The 23,081-nt window shown below is 42.9% G+C and overlaps 1 protein-coding gene across 8 annotated transcripts in view; it reads right to left on the reverse strand.

The window, feature by feature from the left end:
- The window catches only part of SIL1 (SIL1 nucleotide exchange factor), a 237,142-nt gene extending 218,208 nt beyond the window's left edge, over positions 1 to 18,934 (reverse strand). For 2 of the 8 annotated variants that reach the window (XM_043912903.1, XM_043912898.1), the window contains exon 1: positions 18,510 to 18,648. Coding sequence is in view for 1 of the 8 variants with exons in the window: in XM_043912895.1 (XP_043768830.1) it covers positions 6,967 to 7,082 (116 nt within the window). In the remaining 7 variants the exon portion in view is untranslated. The other 6 variants (XM_043912904.1, XM_043912902.1, XM_043912896.1 and 3 more) reach the window with 6 other exon arrangements.
- Between the last annotated feature and the right edge of the window lie 4,147 nt (positions 18,935 to 23,081).

Here is a 23,081-nt window from a genome sequence, read left to right on the forward strand (position 1 = left end):
TCTCACTCTCATCAAAATGCACCTAATGTACCATCTAACTGAGTGATCTGTTCATACTTCAAATTCAATCATCTCACCACCACAACTAACAACCCTCCAAAGGTCTCCCAGCTCTTCTAGTACAATCAAAATGCCTTACCATGCTGAACAGGCCTGTCCTTGCCACCCCCTCCAACCTGACCCTGTTCCTATCTCCTCTCACTCTCTGTGCTCTGGCCACATTTTGTTTCAGCTCCCCACAGAAGTCACGTTTCTTTCCTCCCCACCGTGCCCCCAGGAGGCTTTGTAAAAGTTAGGCCCTCAGCCAGAAATGCCCTTCAACCTCACGTCACTTCACTTAGTAAACATCCATTTGTTCTTCACAACTCAAAAATCACTCCCTTAACGAAGCTTTCCCTGATACCCTCTTAAACCCAGGATCAAGTCAAATCTCTGTCAAATATTCTCATGGTATCACATTCCTTTCTTTCCACACACTTATTATAACCATAATTTCACATTTATGTATGAGATTATAATTTGATTAATGTCTATATTCATCAACACTCTGAACAGGAACTGTATCTGACTTGGTGACAAGTATATAAAAGGGATAACCACAGTGTCTAGAATGTAACAGAGGCTATTAATGTGTCTATTGACTGAAAGAAAAATTCAGAGAGAAGGAAAATGAAGCTCTGTCCAAAACAAAATGGTTCTGCTTAGAGAAGCTATTCTCCTCTTGTGACCTTAAAACAAACTATTCTTCCCCTTCCCCCTCCTCTTTCCCAAATTTCTTCCAAAAGTTACTTTCTGTATCCTGCCTTTCTCCAAATGAGTGGTAGCCATAGTGATAAGCTGGCCTACAGCCAAAAATAGTCTAAAAAGATATCACCTTGTCTGAGTACTCCAGGCTTCCAAAATAAAAGTCCACAGCAAAGGCCCAGGCATATAGAAATACAATAACCCTGGGACTTCTCTGGTGGTCCAGTGATTAAAATTCCACACTTCCTCTGCTGGAGGCACAGGTTTGATCCTCCCTCAGGGAACTAAGATCCTCCGTGCCATATGATGCAGCCAAAAAAGACATACAATAACTTTTACCCAGTAAAGAGACTGAACAAGCAGCTTCTGTAAGAAACAAGCACTTCCCAAGGCAGGCAGTGCTCCCAAGTGACCCACACAAACGAAAAGAGGGGAAAGGAGCACAGCGGTAGGGAACTGAGGCAGGAGTAAGGATACTGTTCCCCGAAGTGATTTTTAAACCCTATGTTTTACTCCCCTGATAAAGCAGAGATGCACCCAAACAGTAAATATCAAAAGTCTTCCCGATGAGTCAGCTCCAAAGGAGGTCTACAGGCTGTGGTTCAGAGAAGCAAAACCATGGCCTGAAGAAACTCACCTATTAATCTCCAGTTGTGGCCAAAATTCCCTTTGGAAGCAGGAGGGTCTTGTCCCTGCCCTTCTACTCTTTAGGATAGGCAGGTGGGAGTGAGGTGAAGGAAGCAGAAGCATTCACTGAGCTCTACTTAGTGGCAGGCATAGTGATAGTTACTTCAGAGACAGGGCTCTTAGTGAAGAACAAATGAGACACAGATGAGCACAAAGACTCATCGCAGTAGGCTCAGGGAAGTTAAATAACTTCTCCAACAGCTAGTGAGTGGCAAGGTCAAGAGCAAACCCAGGTCTGCCTGAATCTGAACACTCTTTTCTCCTACCCCAGTGCTGCCTTTGTGGGTCATCTATGAGCCCAATTCTGCTCCTCACCCCTTCACCACCACCTTCCTAACCACGTGGGAATGCAGCTCCAGAAAGCTCTCTGGGTGAGGAGAGGCCGTCTTCTGCAAGCACAGCCCACCACAATTAGTACAGACACATAAAAGAGGTATACCACCACCCGCAGGTATGGAACACAGTTCACTGCAGGGAGTAGAGTTCGTCAACTGTAGCTAAGAAAATGAGGCTGGATTTTCTGAAAATCCCAAATGAACCTATAGGAATAAACCCATTGCTGCTGGGTGCTAGGATGATAAAACTTAAAACAAAAGGATGGTGTATGCTCCATCACACTATGAAAAAGACAGTACCTGCAGGGTAGACAACCCCAGCTGAAGTTTCCATAGCTCCTCTAGCTATTGAGAGAGGGGGGAACAAACCAGTACCTGAATCACTTGCATTAACAAGGCATCTCTTACAAGGTTAAGCACCAATTCATTGTGCTATAGTTGAAGGTTAACCCTTCCCTTGCACTCACTAAAGGATCTGCCTCTTATCAAATGCTATGCCAGCTGATTATTATGATAACTATTATGCCATTATAATAACATTACTGCACTTTTTTCCTGCACTTGACATCTGTTGGCTGATAGGTTTAACTGGTACATAAGCAATAATTATTCAGTGCTCCTTCTTTCCAAGCAAGCCTCTAGCATGATTCTTAAAGCTAAATCCAACTGCAGCAAATGCCCAACCCCAGAAGCAGTGGGAAGCATGGCTCATGTGGGCTCAACCACTATATTTCCAGGGGTCACAGTGTCAGAAACAGAGACTCTGCTAGGTCCCTAATTGTTGACACACTCCCCCACTCCTGGGAAGGTGATGGAGTTTGGGGGAAACACCAAGCAGTAAGCAATTTATTGCTGAAAACCCCTACAGGGCCAGAGGAGTCACAAACAGGCCTCAGGATTGCAGAGGGACAAGCAGTACCAAGTCACAATGCTACACACCACAGCAAGAGGAGGAGGAGAGGAAAATGCACTTCTCCATTGGGGGCTCTCAAATAAAGGGTTCCCAGAGAGCCATTCTGCCTGCTCCCTGTATACACTTCCTGGCAACTGCTGGTAAATTGGCAACAGAAATAGGAAGAGGGAACAGATAGCTATCTTCAGGCCCATATTTTGAAGCTAAGAAGTCCATCAACCTGGCTACTGGGCATTCTTTCTTTCTTTATGCAGGAACCACTAAGGGCCAGGATGCAGCGTATAGTCCAAAGTGAAGAACCAAATTCCACTTCCTGTCAGCTGTCAGTCAAAGCCCCTAACACACCGTGTGTGTGTGTGTGTGTGTGTATATATATATTTATGACTATATGTCACACTATATATGACAAACAAGGTAGAGAAAAATGTGAGATTCTATGACTGCAGAATATCAGTATGCCTGAATTACACATTAGCCATATTAAAAAAAAAAAAAAAGGCAACCCATAGCCAGGCTGCATAAAAAACATGATATAACAAACCCTACCAGGAGACCCAGGCTGCCCCTCTTTTTTCTCTAACCTGTAATACACAGGGCTCTTTTTTTTTTTTTTTGAGGAGGAGAGGACGCGGAAGGTTATTTGAATTTAAATTACACATGAACACTATAATCTGTGTGCAGGGAGAAAAGGAACATTCAAGAGTGCCAAGCGCAAGCCTTTGGGACATGTGTGGCCGAGGCAGTAATAGCACACAGGGCTTTCTCCTTCAGCCTCAGCTTGCTACTCGCATCACTTAGGAGCAAGCAAGCCAGCAGGAAAGGCCCAGGCAACACAAAGGGGCACTGTCTCCTAGGTCGAGGGAGAAGACTGCTCTCTCAAAAGGAAATTAGGATGAAGCAACAAAAAAAAACGCACAAGACCAGTCAACCACAGAAGTAACCCATCTGAGGAGGGGATTTGGAAAGGTGTTTCTGTCTCACTCACCACTATATTCTCATGGCCAAGCAGTACCTAACCCATAGTGGGTGCCTGGCAAAGAACTATAGATTCAATGGTAACCAGAAAGACTTATTAGGTTGAAACAGACAGAACAGTTAGAATCTAGTTGTTCCTACTGTAACCTGTGGTAAAAGAAAGACTGATCTGCAAAGGATACATAAAAGGGAAGCTAGAGAATGAAAGTGAATCTCTCTCCAATGCATCCCTTGTGCCCTAACAGACTGACAAGTGTATTTTGGTCAGAATATAGATATAGCCCTAGAAGAAGAAGGCTGGAAGGAAAGAAGAGCAGAGGGAATGAGACAGGGAAATAAATAAGACAGTTTTTACTGAGTGCTTACTACATACATATCTGAAAATCCAGGGGAATTCTCGGGGAGGGGGGCGGGGCGGGAGTGTGGGTGGCCGCCGGAGGTTGGTTACAAATGAAGAAATAGGAGCAGAGGTTAAATAACTCATCTCAGATGTCTCACAGCTAGTATATGGTTTGAATTTGGGTATATCGATCTATAGACAAGAGCTTTCCACCATACTTCACCTTGACTTCCTCCAGAGCTGACTTGGCTCCCAGCTCACCTTTCCTGTAGTGGAGACAATGCTCCTACCTGTCCTCACAAATCAACTTGGTAATCGTGTTTCTTAGAGTTAATTAGTTAACTGGGACTGTAGCTCGATGGTCTCATGAATTTCATATGCTTAAGAATTTCACATGCTTTAAGACCCCACTGGGACTTAAACCTGGATGAACTAGCTGAGTTTCCAGACCTACAAAGCTGCCAACCAGTGAGGCCTTGACCAGCTGATGAGCTGGTATATATCTCTATGACAACTCTCTTTGGCACAGCACAGGTTAGGGCTAGGTGAGGAAAAGATCATCTGAGCATGATCTCTGCATGCCCCCAACAAGTTCTCTTCAGATACTGCAAAGGAGGTACCAGGAGCCTCTCCCACTCTGAGTGGTGTCATTAATGCACAGAATCCTCTTTGATGGCAACCTGATTCTGATTTAAGTAAGAATAGAAAAAGTAAAATGTCAAAGATTTCTGCTTAATGCTTAGGAACAGTTGAGACTTCCTTCCATGGTGCTCACTGCCTCTCTGGAGCTTCCAGAGACTTTCCACACCATGACACAAGGGGAAACAGAGTGGAAAGGGTAAGATAACTTTCAATATTGTATTCTGAAGAGCCCAGTGGTGATGATCAGCCAGTGTTTCTAAAGGAAGTGAATACCCTGGACAAACTCAGGGGAAACTAAGAAGTACTAGAACACACTGTCTCTCAGGGTTGTCTGTTTATTTTGCCTCCTGTATGAGGGCTTTCATCAGCTAAAATATTTTTTTTCAGTGCTTAGGGAAGCTGACAATTTACCCAGGTGCGTGACAGCTGCTGGGAAGACCTGTGGGAAGGGGCTACCCGGCAAAGGCAGGCTATGTACAGTGAGGAAGGTCTCCCAGGAGTGCCCTACATGACAAACCATATGTTGTCAGGATATTAATCCAAACCCATCTTGCACACTTTACAATGTTTACTCTCTCTGGGATGTGAAGCACTAAATTATATCCAAGGACTACATGGGTCCTTCCAATTCTGTTCCACATTTACTTCTTTGCTAAAAAGATTTGTAACCTGGAAACACAGCCCTCTGCCTAATAGCAGCAATAATATTCAGCGAAGAATAGGAAACCAGACTGTCAATTCAAGCTTCCCTAAAAAGTACTGCCCCTATAGAGCCTTAATTTACCCTACATAGACAAATGCAGAAACCTACTTCTGACCCCTTTTTTCATAGAAAAGACAGGTCTGTGTAACTGAGAGTCCTGAAGAGGGAAAGACTAGAAAGAGCAAAGAGAAAACACCACAGCTCCACCCCTGCCCTAACTGAAACATCTCTGGAAACCACTAAGGGAATTCCAAAAAGAGAAGACAACTTCACTGCCGTAAGAACTTACAGCAAGGTGCACGAATGTGAAGTATGGCTACCCAGATCAGTCACAGCTCTATCCTGACCAGCTGTATGGCCCCAAGTAAGTCACTTAGACTCTCCAAACTTCAATTTTTCACCTCTAGAAAGCAGGAATGTTTTAAGGATCAGATAAAATAATGTTATCTGAAAACCCTTTAAAAATAGTAAAATGTTGAACATACTTTAGGCCTGACTGTCATTCTAAAGCCTCTAAGTGAAAAACCCTGAAAGACTTCTGAAGAGCAGAGAGGTGAGGCTGCCACCTCTGAGAGACAATCTACAGTGACTGGGCCCAGGTGTTCACAGAGAAACACATGCTTCAGGAAGAAAGTGACAACAGGGAATCTGAAAAGGAGCTCACACTTGGGTTTGCTCAGGTACATTAAAAAATAACAATATATGTGCACAGTTCAAATCAAAGAAAGCACACAAAAGTACACAATGAAAAGTCAGCCTCCCTCTTCTCCCATTCTCCAGCCATGCAGGGGCTCTCACCAAAGACAACCACTCTTTTCAGTTTCCCATGTATTCTTCCAGATATTCCATCGCCTACTTTCTGCCACAGATGGGGAGACCACTGGTGGCAACACTTTCAGACCCAAAAGTAATACCAAGCAGTAAGCACTGTCAGGTGCCCTTAGAGACTATGCAAAAAACAGGACAGCCAGGGGATACGATATGGCCCTGCAAGAGGTTCCACAGAGGTACAGATTTCCTTCCAGCTATTATACTGCTTTGCCCCTTGGCTGACATTTAGGCATTGATTTTGTTCAGTATATTTCACTTTTGGTTGTACTTGCTCATCCAGAATTCCTTCCCAGGGAAGCCTTTAACAGGAATGGTCTCTGTACAAGCCTGACCACCAGGCCCTTAGAAGTCGACAGAGGCAAGAACCACCATCAAACCTGTCTCAGCTGAGGGTGGACAAAAAGAGCAAAAATCAAGAAAGTTCCTAGGACACCATCTTTCTGGGGACAGAACACAAGAGGATGAAGCCCAGATCATACATGGTCTCTATAGCACTCAGCCCAAGACAGCAAGTCACTACCCAGAGAAAATTACAGGATACTCTCAAAGCTAGGCTTTCACCAAAACTCCCTGAAAAGCTCCCTCAGTTTATGCCCTCCCCTCCCTTTCTTCTTCCACAAAGAAAATTTGTGGCTGGGAAATTTCAGCCTCAATCCAAAGGCCACAAAAGGATAGGGAATAGGTCAAATCTGGACCACACATGCACTTTGGTAGCCCTTGCAGATACCACATTAGAATTTGACTTTATAGCTTCTCTTGTAATATGAGATGAGGAGGCCACTAAAGTCGTACTCACCTGTGGCAAGAATGGACTGAGAAGTAGCTGCTCCCCACAGAGCACATAAGCACTCCAATTCGACAGCCCAACATTGCTTGTTGCCTCACATTGTTTCCAACCTGGCCCAGGGACATCTCTGAGTTGGAGACCCCTGGTCAGTGAGTGACAGAAGGCTGATCAACTGGTAGGCACAGCGACTGACCAAATGGTTGGACTCTTGGATTCAAAAGCATGTATTAAACACCAGGAATGTATGCCAGGAATTGTGCTGGGGGCTGGGTACACAAAGAAAAACAAGGGATGCAATTTGTGCTCTCCAAGAATTTCTAATCAAGGTGGGAAGACTGACTCTAAAGAATCAGACTGTTTCAGACACAAAGGGCTCTGAGAGTTGAATGTGCCAGACTCACTGTGATTAGGGATCAAGGAATGTTTCTGGAAAGAACTGGGATTTGAACAGAACTGCTAATCATTTCTCAGGCATTCATGTATTCACTCACACAATAAGCATTTATAGTGTCCATGTTACACAGCATTATACTGGAGACAAAATAAAGTGTGCCCATGTCTTTGGGAAGCTCATACAATAAGAGACAAAACAACAAACCAGGATAAAGTATGCTGAACTCTATAATCAAAGTGTTGCTATGGAGATATAGATGAGGAGCTATTAGGCAAGGCCCACTGAAGAAGGTGGATCTGCAGAATAAAGTAGAAAACTAAGGAGAGAGTACTCCAGGCAAAAGAACTGGCTGAGACAAAAATGCAGAATGCTTAGAGGACCACATGGATCAGTGTATCAGGAGCAAACAGTACTCGTATGTAATGACAGAGGATATAATTAAAGTGGTAGGACAGCGGTACACTGTGATGGGCATGAACACCAGGACAACTGATACATAGGGAATTTATTTAGCAGCCAGTAGGTGCCACTGAAATCTTCTAAACATGAGTGTTCTCCCATCAGAAATGTATTTAGGAAGACCCTAAGAGCAGTGGTACACAATGTCCTGGAGAGAGCCAAAGGAAGAGGTAAGAGGAGACTCCTATAAAGACCCAGGTGCATGGGGGGAAATGGATACACATATATGTATGGCTGAATACCTCCGTTGTTCACCTGAATCTATCACAACATTGTTAATCAGCTATACCTCAATACAAAATAAAAAGTTTTAGGAAAAAACACTCAGATGCAGTTCCAGGAAACAGAGGAAGCAGTAAGACAGGATGAGAAAGACAGAGCAGAAGCCTGCCCCAATTTTAAGACAATGGCATCTCTGAAAACATTTTGTGTGTGTGTGTGGTAGTCAGGATTATTTATTTGCTTTAATTGGAGGATAATTACTTTACAATATTGTGATAGTTTTTGCCATACAGCAATTCATGAAAACACTCCTTGATTTCTGTTTTTTTACCTATGCAGACTGGTCTTGCCCCTAAATAATGAGGTTTAACCCTATTTGTTTCATTCAGAAGTAAGGCAAAAGCAATAGTTATGATGTCAGAATTTTTTAAAACTCAGCTTGAAATCAATAAAATGGGGGCGGGGCTGGTTAATAGCTTCATGGGTTCTTCCCCACTCCCACTCCCACTGCTACACTGAACCAGTTGCAAATCTCAAAGCAAGAGAGAGCCAACTTGAGCACAAAATCTGGGTCAGTGTAATTGACTATGCCTCTCTGACCTCACACAAGGCCAGAAATGGACATACAAATCAGAAAAAAGCCATGACAGAAGTCAAAGTTCCCTTAATGAGCTAACTGCTTCATGTCTGGGTGAAAAGCAGAAGGCCAGAGACAAGGAGAACACACTGTCTCAGAGGGCTGTAGGCAGGCTCTGGACCAGCCAGCCCTGCTTCATTAAAATCACCATGTCATACGCCCCTTGACTGGGGTAGCCAGCAGAGAGAGCCTCAAAAAGGTAAGAACTAAGCCAAATAAGGATGGAGGTGGCAAAGAAGCTGCAAAGTCCTTTGCTGTTCACAACTTTTAGTTATTTAGCATAAGCATGATCAATGTGACTGACAGGAATAATAAACCAGCCAACAAAGACAATGATGTGATGGTTAAGATCACACTTGAACAGTCAGCATAATTTACCCTCTAACCAGGTCAGGAACTGCAAACTGTTGTTGCTGTTATTATTGATAAAAATATACAGAGCACTTACACTGTGCCAGTGAATGCACTTTCTACAATTCTCAATTCTCAAGACAGCTACAAAAGTAACTATTACTATTCCCATCCTACAGGTCATGAAATCAAGGCTTAGAGAAAGTAAGCATCTTGTTAACAATCTGAAATCTAACAAAAGAAGATTAAGAAACCAAATGAGCTGATCCATGAGTGGGGCTTTTTTTCAATTGTAGTTCCCCAGTAGCATACTGGACACCTTCTGACCTGGGCGGGGGGAGGTCATCTTCTGGTGTCATATATCTTTGCTTTTTCATACTGTTTATGAGGTTCTCTCAGCAAGAATACTGGATTGGTTTTGCCATTCCTGCCTCCAGAAGATTACGTTTTGTCAGAACTCTCCACTATGACCTGTCCATCTTGGGTGGCCCTGCACAGCATATCATATAGTTTCACTGAATTATGCAAGTCCCTTCACCATGACAACACTGTGATCTGTGAAGGGCTGACTGAAGAGGCTTTACAAATAGCTGACGAAAGAAGAGAAGTGAAAAGCGAGGGAGAAAGGGAACGATAAACCCAACTGAATGCAGAGTTCCAGAGAATAGCAAGGAGAGATAAGAAGGCCTTAAATGAACAATGCAAAGAAGCAGAGGAAAACAATAGAATGGGAAAGACTAGAGATCTCTTCAAGAAAACTGGAGCTATCAAGGGAACATTTCATGCAAGGACAGTCATAATAAAAGACAGAAATGGGAAGGACCTAACAGAAGCAGAAGAGATTAAGAAGACATGGCAAAAAAAAAAAGAAGACATGGCAAGAATATACAGAAAAACTACATTAAAAAGGTCTTAATGCCAAAAAAAAAAAAAAAAAGTCTTAATGCCATGGCTAATTCATGTCAATGTATGACATAAACCACTACAATATTGTAAAGTAATTAGCCTCCAACTAATAAAAATAAATGAAAAAATAAAAAATAAAAAGGTCTTAATGACCTGGATAACCACAATAGTATGGTCACTCACCTAGAGCCAGACATTCTGGAGTGTAAAGTCAAGTGGGCCTTAGAAAGCATTACTACAAACAAAGATAGTGGAGGTGATAGAATTCCAGCTGAGCTATTTCAAATCCTAAAAGATGATGCTGTTAAAGTGCTGCACTCAGTATGTCAGCAAATTCGGAAAACAGCACTAGCCACAGGACTGGAAAAGGTCAGTTTTCATTCCAATTCCAAAGAAAGGCAATGCCAAAGAAGGTTCAAATTACTGTATAATTTTGCTCATTTCACATGCTAGCAAGGTAATGCTCAAAATCCTTCAAGTTAGGCTTCAGCAGTATGTGAACCAAGAACCTCCAGATGTCCAAGCTGGATTTAGAAAAGGCAGAGGAACCAGAGATCAAATGGCCAGCATCCGCTGGATCATAGAAAAAAGCAAGAGAATTGCAGAAAAATATCTACTTCTGCTTCATTGACTACGCTAAAGCCTTTGACTGTGTGGATCCCAAAAAACTGTGGAAAATTCTTAAAGAGGTGGGAATACCAGACTGAGAAACCTATATGCGGGTCAAGAAGCAAAAGTTAGAACCTTACATGGAACTACTGACTGGTTCAAAATTGATAAAGGAATATGACAAGGCTGTATACTGTCACCCTGTTTACTTAACTTACATGCAGAGCACATCATGTGAAAAGCCAGGCTGGATGAATCACAAGCTAGAATCAAGAATGCCAGGAGAAATATCGGCAACCTCAGATATGCAAATGATACCACTCTAACTGCAGAAAGTGAAGAGGAACTAAAGAGCTTCTTGATGAGGGTCAAAGAGGAGAGTGAAAAAGCTGGCTTAAAACTCAGTATTCAAAAAACTAAGATCATGGCGTCTAGTCCCACTAATTCATGGCCAATAGAAGGGGAAAAAGTGGAAGCAGTGACATATTATTTTCTTGGGTTCCAAAATCACTGCTTACGATGACTGCAGCCAAGAAATTAAAAGACACTTGCTCCTTGGAAGAAAAGCTATAACAAACCCAGACAGCATATTAAAAAGCAGGGACATCACTTTGCCAACAAAAGTCTGTCTAGTCAAAGTTATGGTTTTTCTAGTTGTCATGTACGGATGTGACAGTTGGGACATAAAGAAGACTGAGTGCTTAAGGATTGATGCTTTTGAATTGCGGTGCTGGAGTAGACTCCTGAGAGTCCCTTGGACAGCAAGATCAAATCAGTCAATCTTAAAGGAAATCAACCCTGAATATTCACTGGAAAAACTTTGGCCACCTGATGCAAAGAGTTGACTCACTGGAAAAGACCCTGGTCCTGGGAAAGACTGAAGGCAAAAGGAGAAGAGGGCATCAGAGGATGAGACAGACAGCATCACTGACTCAATGGACAGGAAACTGAGCAAACTCTGGGAGATAGTGAAGGACAGGGAAGCCTGGCATGCAGAAATCCATGGAGTCGCAAAGAGTCAGACACTACTTAGTGACTAAACAAGCAACAACAATAGTTCGTTTACAATGCTGTGTTAGTGTCAGGTGTATAGCAGTGATTCAGATAAAGAATATACATACATATAAAGAATATATATTTATATTATACATATAAATATATAACATATAAAGTATATTCATTATACATATTCTTTGTAGTATAAAGAATATATATACTATAAAGTGTATATATAGTCTTTATTATATATATGTGCTTTATAGTTTATATAATATATATAATTTATAGATTAGAGTATATATAAAGAATATATATATACTATAAAGATATATATATAAAGAATATGGGCTTCCCTGGTGGCTCAGATAAAGATTCCGCCTGCAATGTGGGAGACCTGAGTTTGATCCCTGGATTGGGAAGATCCCCTGGAGGAGGGCATGGCAACACACTCCAGTATTCTAGCCTAGAGAATCCCCACGGACAGAGGAGCCTGGTGGGCTACAGTCCATGGGATCACCAAGAGTCGGGAATGACTGAGAGTAAGCACAAAGAATATATATTGTATATATATGCATGGCATGCAACATTTTAGTTACCCAACCAGGGATAGAACCCAAGCCCCTCCACAGTAAAAGCACAGTCTTAACCAATGGACAGCCAGGGAAGTCCCTCTATTAGATTAATAGGCTATTACAAGATATTGAATATAGATCCCTGTGCTATACAGTAGGTCCTTGTTGTTCATCTATTTTATATACAGTAGTGTGTAACTGTTAATTCCAAACTAATTTATCCCTCCCCCCTTTCCCCTCTGGTAAACATAAATTTATTTTCTATTTCTGGTTTCCATTTTGTAAATAAGTTCATTTGTAACACTTCTTTTAGATTCCACATATAGGTGATATTATATGGTATTTGTCTTTATCTGGTTTCCTTTATTTAGTATGATAATCTCTAGATCCATCCATGTTGCTGCAAATGTCATTATTTAATTCTTTTTTATGGCTGAGTAGTATTCCGTTGTGTATATATACCACTTCTACTTTATTCATTCATCTATTATTGGGACACTTAGGTTGCTTCCATGTCTTGGCTACTGTATATAATGCTGTTATGAACACTGGACCCCTGAGTGGTTTTAAACCACTGTGACATACCATCCATTCCTGCACTTTTTCTTTTAGAAATGTTTTACAGGTTTGCCTGGGTCACAAAATAAGGTCCACTGCTTCACTGGCTCCATTCTTTATAGAACACACAGCAGTCTGGCCTGGGCACTACTTTACTGTTTCTAAAGAAAGTGGAAACTTCAAATCTATTTCCTTTGGGGTAAGAGCAAAAGGAAATACTTATAAGTAGGAGAAAAATTGGCATGACACCCAAAAACCTCACCTGTGAGAGTTGTAAGATAATGAACAAGGCAGTCAATGGAGGCAGGGCCTTCTCCTTCCATAGGGATTTTTAACTACATCTAGCATCTTTACAAGGCTCTAAATAATTCCAACAACTTCTATGGCCATCTTCTGCAAGCCCTCTGGCTTGAGTCTCAGCTCTGCCACTAATATGCTGGTGGCCCTAAAAAAGGTATATGGCCCATTTCACATGCCTGAAGCTCATTTCACCAGTAAAACAGGAACCCATAGAAAGTAAGACTGAAGCACTGGGTGGTGACAGAACTAGAAGGGTACCTTCTGACTCTTTACTCACCCAAGGAACCACAAAGAGCCATCCCTTGAATCTGAACCAGACTCAGTCCTGATGTTTCCAATGAAATTGATATAAAGACCTCCTAGGATGATCTCTTCCAGCACAGAAATAACGTGAATTTAGACTGCCTATAATCGAAATCAAATCCCATGAGTATGACATAGAGAGGGTCACAAAATCAATATTAAACTCCTTGCTAAGGAGTTGGCCTCTTATGCTTCCAATGTCTACCACTCCCTGGGTTCAAAGCATGATCAGTCAATGTTTGTATTGATTGTCCTACTTTGTTTCTTCCTCTGAACTGAAGCCTGCTAGTTTTCCACAGTTTGGTCAGATGGATGCTACCTCCTTGGGAGCCTCACAAAGATAAGAGGTATAAGCATGAAACTATTCACAAATGTAAAGAAATGTCCATTTAAAAGTCCACTGGCATCAGCCTCCCTCACCAGACCTTTGGGATGCATTTCTCATCTTCCAGTTTCTAGAACTCCTCTCTCTCACAAGACAGAAAGGGCAGACAACTTGCAGAAGGGAAGTGGCAAGACATGGATCGATTCATTGACTGCTACCTGTGATGGTTCTTCTACCTGTGATGACAGTAAGTGGTAATTAAAAGACATAATCAAGAATGCTTTCAATCAAGACATAGCCAGCAAGCAGACCTCAGAAACGTACTCCTTCCCATTTCTCTGTGCATTTGACATGTGACATGGGCTGAACAGACACTACCCAAATTTCAGTCCAAGAACATCTGCGCTCAGCTGATGATAAATAAAGGCCAAGGAGGCACTAGAGAAACAAATGGCAAATGCAGTACCTGAAAACTCAAGATTTGGAAGAAAATAAAAACAGTAAAGAATAAACTCAATTCCAGCCTATTTGGAGAAGTCCAGATAAAAATATCCCTCCTACCTCCACTCATATTCCATTTCTTCTCCAACTCCCTTAACATCGTTAGGCTTTGAAGCAGACAGTACAGAATAACTTCAGAAAGGGACAAACAACTTTTGCTCTAAATTATTAAGAATAGCAATAAGCAAAAAATAAAATGCTGCTAAGTCACTTCAGTCATCTGACTCTGTGAGACCCCATAGATGGCAGCCCACCAGGTTCCCCCATCCCTGGGATTCTCCAGGCAAGAACACTGGAGTGGGTTGCCATTTCCTTCTCCAATGCATGAAAGTGAAAAGTGAAAGTGAAGTTGCTCAGTCGTGTCCAACCCTTAGCGACCCCATGGACTGCAGCCTACCAGGCTCCTCCGTCCATGGGATTTTTCCAGGCAAAAGTACTGAAGAGGGTTGCCACTGCCTTCTACGTTAATTGGCTATATTCCAATAAAAAATAAAAAGTTAAAAAAATGAGCCTTGATGACTATATTTGTGAGACAATATAGGATAAGACCATGCATTCTCAATGAGGGCAAAATCACCCTCCAAGGGGTGAAAACTGATTTCTGAGGAAGAAAAAAAATCTTAGATGTTACAACAGTTTGTGGCCCAAAGGGCCACAGTACATAAACAGATACAAAGTATATCTGTTGTATTAAAATTCCATTGATTGGAGGCAGAGAGGCAATTAGGGGAAAAAATGTCTCAAAAGGTGCTAATGAACAAAAGGTTGAGAGACATCAGATTAGATGTCCAAAGGGACAACCCAGTTTCCAAAAGAACCTGATCATATTGGCACCTAATCTTTCACTTCCAACCACCAGAACTACAGGAAATAAGTGTGTGTTACTTAAACCACTCAATCTACAGTGTTCTATTATAGCAGCCCATAATGGACTAAGTTACTTCTCAAGGCCTCAAACTGTTCCTAGGACACTATTAGGAGAATGAGGGCAGACATGACCAGCTAACACAACCACACCCTTGTCCATCAGTCTGGGCTAAATATGGTTCAGTTGCTCCTGGATTCTGTCTCCAAGGTAGAAAATTGCACAAGTGAGGATGCCAGGTGTAAACTCTTCACAAATCAGGAAAATTCTGGCAGGTTCTTCACATGTGTTCTGAGTAGCTTCCCTCTTTTATGAGGCTTTTATTCCAAAGACAAATTCAACTATTGTTGAAGCTGTTCATCAGGGGTCACCCACAGCCTCACCCGAATGACAACCAGCTATCCTCCTTTCCTACTTGGTAGTAAAACACTTGGTGGAAGTAAATGCAGAATATTCCTTCCTTACACCACATATAATTAAAATAAGAAGCTCTATGTTGCAGAAGACTAAGACTTGCAACTTAAAGCCGACTCAGAGGATAAAGCATTCATCCTCACTCAGAAAGAGAAAAGATTAGCTCACAAGGACATGTCTCCAAACTGACTCCAAATCTAGGAGTTAGAGATGACTGTGCTACACAGCGTGATCCAAACACCAGCTGAGGCCCCAAAGAAAAATCCCCAGGAATCCACAACCAAGGGGCTGGCATTGTAAGAACGTTCAGATTAGCTCTTGTGAAAAGAGGCTTACTCCAAGAGACTGGCAGACAGCTTCCACAGCACAGCGTCACTCAGCAAAGGATAGAAAATGAATGAAAAAAGAACACAGGAGGCAGGATGAGAAGGTCAGAGCATGAATCTACAAACATAATGAAATGACAATTAGAAGGCATCCGCCTATTGGGAAAAAGGTACAATTTGCCTTTACAAACTCTCTTGTCTTTTTGAATATTTTCATTAATAGCAACTCTTTATTGAGGGTGGAAACAGTTACTGCATTCCTCTGTCCCAAAAGCTTCGTATGTACTACCTCATTTAACCACTCTTCAAAGTATTATTCCCATTTTTATCCACTGGAAAACCAAGCCTTAGAAGTGAAATAACTTGTTAGAGGTCATACTGGTAATAAGTGATAGACTCAGAATCAAAACTCACGTTCAGGGAATTCCCTAACAGTCCAGTGGTGAGGACTCCATGCTTTCACAGCCAAGGGTCCAGGTTCAATCCCTCGTGAGGAACTAAGATCCCACAAGCCATGCAGCATGCTCATCCCCACCCAAAAAGAAAAAAACCTCACATTACCACTAGGTCCACTTCAAATGAACTGTCAATCCATGTGAGGTCACGTGACAGGTTGCCTAACCATGCCATTTGTAGTTTAAAAAAAAAAAAAAGAACAGCAGCAACTGTATGGTGTCATGTATTAATGAAACTGATCTCTCATATGGTTCAAAAACATCTCTGACAATTTCAAGATGGGTTTTCAAAACTATTTTGTAGAAAGGCCATATAAAAAAAAATTTTTTTTTTTTAATGGAACTTCCCTGGAGGTCCAGTGATTAAGACTCTACACTTCCAATGCAGATTTGATTCCTGGTTGGGAAACTAAGATCCCACAAGCTGAGTATGGAGGCAAAAAAGAAAAAAACAAAAGGCCATTATCAGGATGCCACCCTCAACCACCACCACTTACACATGCCATTCTAAAAGAGAACAATACTCACTGAGAATTAAGTTCCGGCACACTTATTTTAAAACCATTTTGTTACTTTGCCATTTTTTAATTATGCTTTTCTCCTGTCAACGAAAACACACCGGGGTTCAAAATTGGCTTCTGCAGAAAAGTAATAGCTGGCATTCAAAGACATCAGGCAAGAGGAAAAGAGCAGGAATCAGAGGACAAAACTCATTCCTGGGCTACCACTTCTCTACTCACATACTACCCATTCCCACCATCTGTAAAATGGGGGCAGTAAGTCTTGTCTGTTGTCAATTTTATCCATACAGCACATGTATTAATCTGCAGGTTAAATCCACTAAACACCCAAAAGAAAGGTAAAAATAAGTCTGATACGGCAACAGCTTAAAAACCCAAGGGCCAGGCTTCCATAGTGGCTCAGTGGTAAAGAATCCACCGGCTAGTGGAGGAGATATGAGTTCCATCCCTGGTCCAATAAGATTACCTGCTGCAGGGCAACTAAGCCCAAGTGCACCGTAACTACTCGAGGCTGTGTTCCAGCCCCACGTGCCCTAACTACTGAAGTCCAAGCCCCTAGAGTCCCTGCTCCACAACAAGAAAAGCCACAGCAATGAGAAGCCAGCGCACCACAACTAGAAAGCAGCCCCCACTCTCCATAACTAGAGGGAAAGCCCATGCAGCAATGAAAACCAAGCACAGTCAAAAATAAGTAAAACAATTTTTAATTCCATTTAGAAAAAAGCCCAAGGACCAAGTTCTCAACTGAAGCCACAGACCAAGTCCTGATTCATTCCACACAAATATCAATTCTGATATCCTCCTGTCCTAGCTCCCATCAAAATTCTATCCAATCTCCACATCTGGCTATAATTTTATCAGAAAAGAAACTTGGGTGTGTTGAGAGCTAAAAAGACACAGATACAAAACACATCTTTCACACTGTCTAAACAAACATTGTGTTTATAAATATCAATTTATTCTCTTGGCAAACATGAAAGATTCATTCCTTTTAAGCTTACCTAGTCTAGGTTTAATCTAACTTCCTAAATCCCCCAAAACAGCTTGCTGTTTTGTTTTATTTAGGTCGGAAAGCCAGCTGGACTTGAATTCGAGGCCAAGTATTTTAAAATATTTTAAAAACGAATCTTACATATAAATCATGTATTTTAAGTTATTTTAAGGTATCAAACAGCCCTCTAGCTCCTCTAGTGCAAAGGAACCCCCCTACCCCCACTAACCTCGCAGGTGCTGGGCATTTCCTGATTACCTTGTTTTTCCCACATGTGGCTCACAGTTCAAATTATTTTCTATTGCTTTCTGTAGCAGATAATTTCAAAGCGAGGATTTCGGGACCACCTGAATCAGAACCACCTGGGGAGAACTGCAAGTACCCATGCCTCAGTTTATCCAAAATGCCTGAAAATAATGCCCAGAGATAAACACAACCCTCTGAGTGATTTGAAACACACCAGGGATACGCATGCTGGTGATTTGAAACACACCGAAGTCTCTAACTCCAACTTTACAGGCAAGTATTTCATCTACCTAGGGCAAAGGAAAACACAAGATAGAAGTGGAAATACAACGCGGGTAGCGTTCAATTCCATACGGTGAAGAGACACCAAAATGTCAACCCTGGAGCATCTGGACAAATGAAGAAACTGAGACCGGGAGAAGAGAATAGGGAAGGAAACTAAAACAAGTGAAAAGCCAAAAGCCTGTCTTCGGACCCCCACTGCCTCGTCTCCCGGCATTCAAGGAGGTATCCTGGAGACGTTTTGAGTGGGAAAGATAGGGAAGGCAGCCTTGGGCTGAGAGGCAAGAAACTAGTGAGGAGTCCAGAGCCCACTTACACGTCCCGCTTCAGAGACACTGGTGGGATGTGTAGGGACCCCGTACAGTGCTGGGAAGGCGCCAGGGCTGCTAACGGGTAGAGACCGGGGCAGAGACCTGAGCCTCCAGCCCAGGCCCAGGGCCGGGCGGCCTTACTGCCCCTACCTTCGGCTTCCCGCCCGGCAGCCCAGGGGCAGACACAATCCCCACAATTCCAGGCGGCCGCAGCAGCAACCAGCTTCCCGTACGCAAACGCGACGGCTACCGTCAGAACCCGTGAGCGCGCGGCTATTATGTCACTTGTCTCCTCACCCAATTGTCGCCTCCCAGAACAGCCGACCGGCGTCCCACTGCTTTCCCGCACTCGGAGTTGTTAGCCCCGCCCCCTCGCTTCTGTTAAGTCCCGCCCCCTAGCGTCTACCTGAGCGAACCTCCTGGCCCTTGTTTAGCGCAGTATCCTTCCGCCGGTGTGAGATACTTGCGGGTCCAGTTTCCTTCTGAGTCAGAGAGAAACAGAACTTGGAAGTTTCGTCTCTGATTTCCCAACAGCTTCTTCTTCGCGGAAGAATCATCAGAAAGAAACTAAAGGTGGCACTGCACCAGAAGTCCTGTGATTAAGACTCAGTGCTTCCACTCTAGGGGCATGCGTTCAATGCCTGGTCGAGGAGACTGCAAGCCTCGTGGCCCACACAAAAGAAAGAAAGAAAGAAAGAAACCAAGGGATAGGGAGTGAAAAAAATCAAACTCGTGTGACTCAGCTGGGATAAAGCAGTAAATGGGCTTCCCTGGTGGCCTGCAAGATGGGAGACCCGCTTCGATCCCTGGGTCGGGAAGATCCCCTGGTGAAGAAAATGGCAACCCACTCCAGTATTCTTGCCTGGAGAACCCCCATGGACAGAGGAGCCTGGTAGGCTGCAGTCCATAGGGTCCCAAAGAGTTGAACAAGACTGAGCGACTTCACTTTCTTTTCAGTCTCAAACAATAAACAGTCATTTTAGAAAATTCATACAGAATAGGGCACCTGCAAGTCACCTACTTTATATACTTACTATTGTATGAATTGACAACGACCAATTATTTTAAAAATAAAAGTTACCTGCAGCTCTAATTCTGCTCTACCACCGAATGTCTTACTTATATATTCCAGGTGTTGCATATACATTATATTTACTTCTCATAACTTTTTAATATCAGAATTGTCACACACACACACACACACACCCCTTTTCATAGATGGGGAAGTTATGGCTCAAAGAGGTTGAAGGACTTATGCAAAGTCATACAGTCACAAAATGCTAGAACTGAGAATTTAAATCTGATTTGGACGCCTGCAAAAGTCCTGTTCTCTTTCCATAGTTCCTTCTTGCCTGGAAGGGCTTAGTGTTGGTCACTTAGTCCTATCTGACTTTTTGAGACCCCGTGGACTGTAGCCGCCCAAGCTCCTCTGCCCATGAAATTCTCCAGGCAAGAATACTGGAGTAGGTAGTCATTCCCTTCTCCAGGGGATCTAGGCTTCAGTGAGTACTGCCAGTTTATTAGAAAGACCTATGTAAGGCACTTCACTGGGACTGGGTGGGAAAGGACAGGGAACCGCTCGCTTTTCCCATGGAACACTCAGGAGACAAGTGAGAGTAGCTGGACCCAGGAATAATTCTAGTTTGTGTCACTGCCTAGTACCATGAAGACAGGTAATAAATGTTCAACAAATATTTATTGCATCTGGGATACACTGCAGAGTGAACATATAAATTACAATTGAGCCTGACACAAGTTATAAAAAAGATATTAATAAAGTACTACAAGAGTAAGAAGCTTAAAAATAGAATAAGCTCAAATCTCAGAATTCATACATAAATGCATGAGCCAAGAAAAGAGTCCAGCTGGACAGAGAGCAGCCAACACTCACAGGAGCCTGGCTTCCTTCTTGGGACAGATCTAACCAGGTCAAGTATATACAGAAGGGAAATTCTGTGTCCCCCAATCTCCAAACCTTTAAAAGCCCTGTTTGAGAGCCACCTTCCCAGGGGAATTAGCTCTGAGCTCAAGCCTACTGAGCTGCTAAAATCAGTGTGCAGGGCTGGGCCTAAGCAGACTGTCTTTATTCTCATGGTCCCAAAACAAGGAGGACCACTGTAAAGGCAGAAAGTTTGAAATCCAGGGATCAGATTGGGTGGTAGGATCCCATTGGTCTCTTCTCTTTGTTTCCCTGTATTACTCTTAGAATTGAGCAGAAGTAAATTTTATTTTATTTTTATTTTTTTTTTTAGAAGTAAATTTTAAATTTCCTTTTAAATAAGTAAACAATGACTAAAAATGCGTTCTCTCCCTTAAAGCTCTGTTGGAGAGTTTCCAAGTTCTCTTTTCTGCTCCCCAGAAGAGCAACACCTTTGAAAGGTAAAGGGCATGAGGAACCCTCAGGAAAAGAAAGAAAACCACAGCACTCACCCCAGGGCCCTAGCTCGGCAGAGATTTATATGTTCAACAGCCTTCCTTAACAAGCAAAATGCATGAGTGGAGCATTTCTCCTCTGACCAACCTTTTTCAGTCTCCCACAAGCCTGATGCCTAGCTGTGTGAAAGCTTCTTGGCATCAGGAATTGGCTCACTGGTCTCTCTGGGTGGCCCTGGAATGCTGAGTGTCAGGAGTTGGAGCCCTAGCTCCCTGTCTCACCACCCTATTCTGTTGCTTCCCTCCTCTCTGTGTGCCCCCCAATCCCAGCTCTCACCATAAACTTTAAATACTGCTGCCAACAATCATTTCTGGACTCTAGACATGTTATTACTTGAATCTTATGAACCTGAACATGAGTACCAAGCTACATGCCAGCAATTGGCTGTAAGGATACAGCTATGATACTATCTGACCTGTTCTTACCCTCAAAGAGCTCAAAGTCAGATGAGAGATTCAGAAATGTAAACAGATCAAATCAACCCAGTCCAGCAAGGGCCATAAAACAGAAATATTAACAAAAAGCTATAAGAATAAGCCCACTCTGTTCACACTGCTGTCTATCTTTCCAGATCCCTTATGTGAATAAAACTCTTTCACATTCGTCATCTTGTTTCTTTCAGACAGCCCTATGAGGCAGATGGGGCCAATTTTTATCCCCATTTTACAAATAAAAGAAAAATTCTTCTCTCTGAACTCTTCTGAGCTGTGCTGTCCAACGCAGTAGCTAATAGCCACGTGTACTATTTAGATTTAAATTAATCAAAATTAAATAAAATTTAAAATTCGGTTTCTTAGTCACACTGGTCACATTTTAAGTGCTCAAGAACCACATGTGGCTAATGTCTACCATATTGGACAGTGCAGATTATGAAACATATCATTGCTAAAAGTGCTATTGGACAACCGTGCTTTAGAGATCCCGAGAGCCTGAGAGGCAATGCAAGGGCAGGAGTGTGAAGCAGAGAGAGCTCTCTGCATTCCTGGAAAAGTAAATCAAGAGCCAACATGGAAGAAGCAAGAAGCTGATGGGGTACTTCTGAGGAGACCAAGAGGAACTGGCCATCAGAGCCAGGGTTCTCTACTTCCTGGGCTGCACTTAACTGGAGTAGATGGCACAGGCAAGGCAGGGCAAAGACCAGATGACCTCTGCCCTGAGACCTGTGTGTGCCCTGGCACACTTAAGCCCGTAAACAGATTCCTTGGTGGCAGTCAGAAATTTTAGATCTCTCTATCCCAGGAGACATCAAGAACCCCCAGTGTCTGTGCTTTGCTCTGTCTCTGATGCATTCCTGAAAAGGAAAATTTTAAAAACAGTGTTTTCAGCCCCTGTGAAAGGCTTGTGAGGCCTCTGGATAGCAACCTCCTACCTGCTAGAAGGCTCTGGCATCTCCGGGGCCGGGCGGGGGGTGGGGGGGGTGGGGCGGGGCGGGGTTTAACCAGAAAAAAGGTCAGTAAATTTAAGCTGCATTTGCTTTCAGCTGAACAGGCCTCTCTGGCTCAAAGGGAAAACATGCAAAAGAAGAGACTTAGAAGACAGACCAGCAAATAACTTCCACTGAGGTCAAAGTTAAAACCCAGGAACCCCAAGGAACACCTTCAACCACACACCTACTGAAGTACACAGACATCTGACACAAATAAACTGCCTACAGTCACTCACAAAGGCATCAAATCACAGGAACACACACACAGTTAGGGCAGCCACAGCTATAGCTGCATAACAAACCATCCACATTTATTTCACAATTTGGGCAGGGCTTGGTAGGGAAGAACAGGGTACTGTGCACTGTCCCCTGGGGGTGGCTCCACTAAGGCATGGTGCTCACTTACATGGCTGGCAGGTAGGACCTCAGCTGGGGATGTCAGCCAAGACACTGATAAGTGACCTCTCTCTGTAGCTCCTTGGCCTCCTCACAACTTGGTGGCTGGTTTCCAAGAATGAGCATCCCAAGAGAACCAAGTGTTAAGGTGCCTGGTATTTTTATGATCTAGCCTCAGAAGTCACGTAGCATCATTTCTGCCACACTCCATTGTTTGAGGGAGTCACAGAGGTCTGCCTACATTTGAGGAGAAGGAAGGGGAGCCCACCTCTCAATGGGAGGAATGTCACCATCATCTTGTAAAGAGAACATGTGGGATGG

Source organism: Cervus elaphus, chromosome 9 (assembly GCF_910594005.1).
Source record: "Cervus elaphus chromosome 9, mCerEla1.1, whole genome shotgun sequence".
Taxonomy (NCBI): domain Eukaryota; kingdom Metazoa; phylum Chordata; class Mammalia; order Artiodactyla; family Cervidae; genus Cervus; species Cervus elaphus.